Source organism: Gekko japonicus, unplaced genomic scaffold (assembly GCF_001447785.1).
Source record: "Gekko japonicus isolate JY-2015 unplaced genomic scaffold, Gekko_japonicus_V1.1 scaffold311, whole genome shotgun sequence".
Taxonomy (NCBI): domain Eukaryota; kingdom Metazoa; phylum Chordata; class Lepidosauria; order Squamata; family Gekkonidae; genus Gekko; species Gekko japonicus.
Genome location: NW_015165244.1, coordinates 1,270,253 through 1,276,091, shown reverse-complemented (window position 1 = coordinate 1,276,091; position 5,839 = coordinate 1,270,253). Strand labels below are relative to the sequence as shown.

At 45.2% G+C, this 5,839-nt stretch overlaps 1 protein-coding gene across 1 annotated transcript; it reads left to right on the top strand.

The window, feature by feature from the left end:
* The first annotated feature begins 281 nt into the window (after window positions 1-281).
* FAM46A (family with sequence similarity 46 member A) lies at window positions 282-4,008 on the top strand. Its single transcript, XM_015410051.1, has 3 exons — window positions 282-493; window positions 964-1,497; window positions 2,995-4,008. Exons 2-3 carry the CDS (start codon window positions 1,045-1,047, stop codon window positions 3,772-3,774), a joined length of 1,233 nt encoding a protein of 410 aa, XP_015265537.1. The 5' UTR covers window positions 282-493; window positions 964-1,044; the 3' UTR covers window positions 3,775-4,008.
* Window positions 4,009-5,839: the final 1,831 nt, after the last annotated feature.

Below are 5,839 nucleotides of genomic sequence, written 5' to 3'. Positions count from 1 at the left end.
CCTGTGGTACGAAGTATTCGGGGGGAGGGGGGACCTTGGAGTCAAAGATTACCAAGTTCCTTCCAGGAAGTTCCAGCAGGATCCAGAGGGGAAAGAATTTCTGGCACTGGAGGGGGGGGGGAAATCATAGAGGAGGAGGAGGAAGCGGCCGTGGAAAAGCTGTTGCGAGAAGCACAGAAACCAGCTGTTTATGCAAACTAAGGGGGCGTGTCCGGAGAGACGGGGGCGGGGTGTATCCTTATGCAGACGAGAGGGGCGTGGGGAGCAGAGGGCGACTCGGAGCCCCGGAAGAGCCAGAAGCCCCGTATAAAAAAAACACTACAGAGGACGCTGCCGAAACAGAACTAGGAAAAGCTCGGCCGGCAGCGGAGGGCGAAGCGGCGCGACCCCTGCAAGCTGGCGGAGGAAAGGGAGGCCAAGCGGGGAACCGGGCATGCCTACATAAACACGCCCGACTGAGCTGCGCCCGTAACGCCAGGCTGCTGCTCCAGCTGTGCGTAGGTGTCCAGCCTGCTTGCTCTCTTCTCCCTCCCCCCCCCCGCCTTTTCTGCCGTCGGTCAGAAAGGCTCCGCTCTCTCGCTCTCGCACACACGCACGCTCTGCAGGTGATCGAGCGCAGGACTGACCGCTCGGGTGTGGATTGGGGGGGCGGGGAGCTGAAATCTGTTTTACCGACCCTCCCCCTGTCAAATTCCAGGTCAACTTGGGGCAGTTGTGGCTTCACTTTAGGGCACCTTCTGGCCACTCCAAAAGGGTTTGCCGCTTTCCATTGATCCTAAGGCTGGATGAATTGCATGGTAAGGGAGGGGCCCGAGAGACGGGGGCGGCTGCGATCCTCTCGGCGGTTCAGTTGCAAGGGGACTCCTTCGTCGGGGAGAAGCGGCTTGAGGATCCGGTCACTCGCCCTGGGCTGTCGTTGACGGCGCTAATAGGTTTCGCTTTCCTTTCCCCCTTCTTCCCCAGCTAGGCGCGAGGAAAGGGACGGCGCTGCTGGTCTTGGGTCCGCCGTTCCTTGGAAGAAAGCGTTGCCAACGGCGCTGAACCATGGCAGACGAGGAGAACGCCCGGAGCAGCGGCAGCCCTAGCGGGGCCATCGCCGAGCCTTTCCTGGGCTGCTGCGAGAGCAGCCGCTGCAACGTGCTCAGCTGGGAACAAGTGCAGCGCTTGGACCGCATCCTGACCGAAACCATCCCGATCCACGGCCGGGGGAACTTCCCGACACTGGAGATGCAGCCGCGGCAGATTGTCAAGGTGGTGAGGAGCCGCCTGGAAGAGAAAGGCATCGGCGTGCGCGATGTGCGCCTCAACGGCTCGGCGGCCAGCCACGTCTTGCACCAAGACAGCGGCCTGGGCTACAAGGACTTGGACCTCATCTTCTGCGCAGACCTGAAAGGAGAGGCCGAGTTCCAGACCATCAAAGATGTCGTCTTGGATTGCCTCTTGGATTTCTTACCGGAAGGCGTTAACAAAGAGAAGATCACCCCCCTGACTCTGAAGGTAAATCGCATATAGGCTTGGAGGACTCCCGTCTCTTCTTTGCAAAAGGGCTGATACGTAGTCAGGAGTGGAAAGGAGGACGGTGACCTAAAGGAAGATGTTAGATAAGTTGGCTGCTAATTCACTACAGAAATTCAAGGCAGAATTTATGCCTCTAATAATGGACAAGATTAGTCCCCTCCTCCAATCTTCTTTATTGAAGCACTTAATTGGAATGTTCATGCTTGCAAAATCTCATTGAAAAAAATACTAGAATATGTTAACAATTAACTTATTTCTCCTGTGCCTGAGAAAAGGAAGGGGAGATGTGCATTAATTACAGCCCAATGCATAGCTAAGTTAAATTGAAGAATTTGGATTTAAGCCAGTTTAGTTCCACCACTTTTTAATTTGACTAAGCTGCTTTAACAGTGGATACTTTGGTTTAACTGGGCTACAGATGAGCCCGCTAGGGGGAAATGGTGCTCCTCGACCTTCTTCCTTGCTAATAGGATGGGGAAGCTGAATTGACTGTCATTCTAGCCCTAGGCTCCAGTTCCCGAGTTTTATAACCGAGTTAAACCTTAAGGATTCTGAGAACTGGGTGTATAGCCCTTAAGTTCTGCAGATTGTTACTTAAACAGAAATAAATGTGATTTACTTATAAACAGACTTACAGTAAAGAATTTACAGTGCAGTCATAAAGAGTGCTACACCCTTCTAAGTCAAATGAAGTCAATGGGCCTTAGAAAGGTATAACTAAGTATAGGATTTCACTATTATAGTCCAAGTGTTTATAATGCAATCCTATGCAGAGTTACACTAATGGCGTAGTTCAGAGTAACTCTGCGCAGGGTTGCATTGTTTTAATTTTCAGTGGAACCAAATTCGAATTTGGCTGGGCTGGGCAGAATTTGGCTGGGCTGTTGTGTCCCCCTGACTCTGATGAGACAGCATCCACAACATCAAACTGGTCTGTCAATCTGCAGGATATGTTGTGTTGCTTTGGGATGGGAGGAGTTCATAAATCCTCACTTATTTTAAAGTTTCCAGAGCATTCAGAGGAAAACTGCCATTGATTTCAAAGAGAGATGAATAGAAATCTAGGTTGTTATTCTTCCTTGCCTGGGTATGTTTTAGTTTAAATGCATGTCTCCAAAAAGAGTCCTCAGAATTATCTGTATTTTTGTTTGGCAGTGGGCATTCAACTTCAGATCTTTTGAAGAAACGCCTTAATAAAATCCTTGCAGAATATGTCCTTTGTGTAATGCCGGTGCCATAAGCACTCCCTCTTCCTTCAACCCTTTGCAACTGCATGTCTGCAAAACCACATGCTAAATCTGTCTACAGTGTCTCTTTCTTCTGCCTGGGCTCTGTAAAGGGCTCTGCTGCAAGCTAGGCCAGGGTGGAGCCCAGATAAAATGCAAATAACAGCTCCCAAAAGAGGAGGTGCTTTTTATTAGTGTTCCTTATCTGTTCCTTTATTTTGTGTGTGTGTATGTGTGTTTCAAATTGTAGGAAGCCTATGTGCAGAAAATGGTGAAAGTGTGCAATGATTCAGACCGGTGGAGCCTCATCTCCCTCTCCAACAACAGTGGCAAAAATGTGGAGCTGAAATTTGTGGACTCTCTGAGGAGACAATTTGAGTTCAGCGTAGACTCCTTTCAAATCAAGCTAGACTCCCTCCTTCTTTTTTATGAATGTTCTGAGAACCCGATGACTGAAACTTTCCACCCCACTATCATTGGTGAGAGTGTCTATGGGGATTTCGAAGAAGCCTTTGATCACCTTTGCAACAAGATAATTGCTACTCGGAATCCAGAAGAAATCAGGGGAGGTGGCCTGTTTAAGTACTGCAACCTCCTCGTAAGAGGCTTCCGGGCTGCTTCTGAGTCGGAGATTAAGTCGCTCCAGAGATACATGTGCTCCAGGTTTTTCATTGACTTCTCAGACATTGGGGAACAGCAGCGGAAACTGGAGTCCTACTTGCAGAACCACTTTGTAGGGCTGGAGGACCGCAAGTACGACTATCTTATGACTCTTCATGGGGTGGTGAACGAGAGCACGGTGTGCCTGATGGGACATGAGAGGCGGCAGACTTTGAATCTTATCACCATGCTGGCCATCCGTGTTCTAGCTGAGCAAAATATCATCCCAAATGTGGCCAATGTCACTTGCTACTACCAGCCGGCCCCATACGTAGCAGATGGTAACTTCAGCAATTACTATATTGCCCAGGTTCAGCCAATGTTCCCCTGTCAGCAACACACATACTCGACTTGGTTGCCCTGTAATTAACATCTGTTTTAATAGACTTGGTGGGGAAAGTATATATATTTTTTCTGTCAAGCAACTAAAGGGGAAGGATGGCACTCTCCTTTTTTTAAAAATAATGGGGTGGGTTTTGAGCAATGGTGGTCTCCTCTGGCTTTTTAAGCTTGAGGAAAGCTGGTGGTTCTTCTCTGTGATGTGATGGAGCATGGTTTAGGAAAGAACCCAACACTTCATTGGATTCCACCCCAGAGCACAAGAGGCCTGTCATGAAAAGCAACATCTCCCCTTGAAGGAGACCAGGGGGAGTGCTTGATGACAATATGGGTTGGCTTAGCCTGCTCCCATAGCTATGCCATAGTGAAAGTTGGGAAGCCTTTATTTTTTTAATGGGAGCCGTGGGGGCAAAAATAAAAGGGAGAATGTGGGGTGGGATGGGGGAAAGTTTAAAAAAGTATTCAAGACTTAGAAGTTAGAGTAACATGTTGCAGCAAGATGTCCATTGGGACTTGCCACCTTCAGGGCATGGAATCAACAAGTACTCTCCATGGACCCATCCCATAGAATATAGGTTGCTCAGATAGAATTCTTTAGGAGAAACAGCTTGCTGCAGCTGAACAGCAGTAGATTGGTACAGTTATTAAAAAGCGGGGGAGATGACAAATTCCATTGTTTCCAGCTGTGTGCATGCTTCACATTATAAAAAAAATGTGGAAAAGCAAGAAAACCAGCTGTAGCAAGCAACATATGCTTCCGGACCAAAGATTTCACAGATAAGTTATCTAAGCAAAGAGGAAGACTCAGTAGACAATTAAAAAGATATAACTATATTTGTACACAAAAATGCTAAACAAAAGTGCCTGATGCCTTCAGAAAATTTGAAGTGAGAGAAATATAGTTTTGTGGTTTAACCTTGCATTTTTTATCAGGGACACAAGATGAAAAAAAAAAGCTTGTGAATAAATGGTGGAGGAAATGCCTAATTTTTTTTTCCTGGCAAATACGTATATAAAATTTATATTGTTGGTGTGATGTTCTCATAGGTATGTGTGTGTATTTTGTGTGTGTGTGATATATATATATAACTATACAAATATATATATATATATATATTTGTAGCATTATATGTATATACACACAATTTTGAACACGGTCTAGGAAAATGTAGCAATTTTAAAGGAATGTTTTAAATAAGATAAGTGTGTTTTCCAGTCTGCAACAGGATGTCCTAATATAGTGGGCATTTTGCAGAGAGTTATTGGCCGGTACCAGAAAATCTGGATAGACTAACCAGTTGTACATGAGGTGGAATTAAAATGATGCACTTGGTTGCAAGAACAGAGCTTACAATAATTCATTGGAGGAGTGTTGGCAGCATCCTGCCTGGACAAATGTTTCACTAGTTGACCCTTTTTTCTAATATTTTGTATTGTAATATGGTTTTGACACTCGGTAATTCTAGTGCTGCAGACGTTCATGATGTGTATTGAAAGGTGACTCAAGGCAAGTCTTATTTAAACTCCCTTGACAGCTGAAGAGTATTGTCTTAGTTAATGATTTGATTACTAATTATAACTATTTAAAACAATTTACAGAATGCATTGGGCATTCCAGGACCACTAGAAGATAGTAAATGTGAAATGAACCATTATGAAGAGTGTTGCACAGGTGTTTCCAAGTTATATAATTATATTATATATATTTTATGCAACAATTAAACATCTTTGATCTGGTTGTAACACTGCATTTTCCAATTTAGTACTGTATCTTATTTAAAATTAATCATTTTTGTATTGGGACAAACAACTGTTATTTAATTTCCTGTCTTTCAAGAGACCAATGGAAAGTTCAGAGAATTGTTTCCCTGGGAATTTCGTCTCTACTTCTGTACTGATTATTATACAGAAAAGTTTAACCCTTTCAACTTTCCCCAGCTGCTGGTCTTTAAAAGCAAACAAAATCTAACTCCGCCACAAAGGAAAGCAGATGTGCACAGTTGCACTAAAATATTGTGTTTGATTGTGGCCCTTATGCTGTTTTCTTAATACTATGAAGGGAAGTAAAGGTTTAAGATTTTGAAAGGGGGATTGAC

What these genes read in the sequence shown, in the direction of transcription:
- FAM46A (XM_015410051.1), top strand. Translation starts at nt 1,045, where the DNA reads ATGGCAGACGAGGAGAACGCCCGGAGCAGCGGCAGCCCTAGCGGGGCC. An exon ending in TCACCCCCCTGACTCTGAAG is followed by an intron (nt 1,498 to 2,994) that starts GTAAATCGCATA and finishes TTCAAATTGTAG; the next exon opens with GAAGCCTATGTGCAGAAAAT.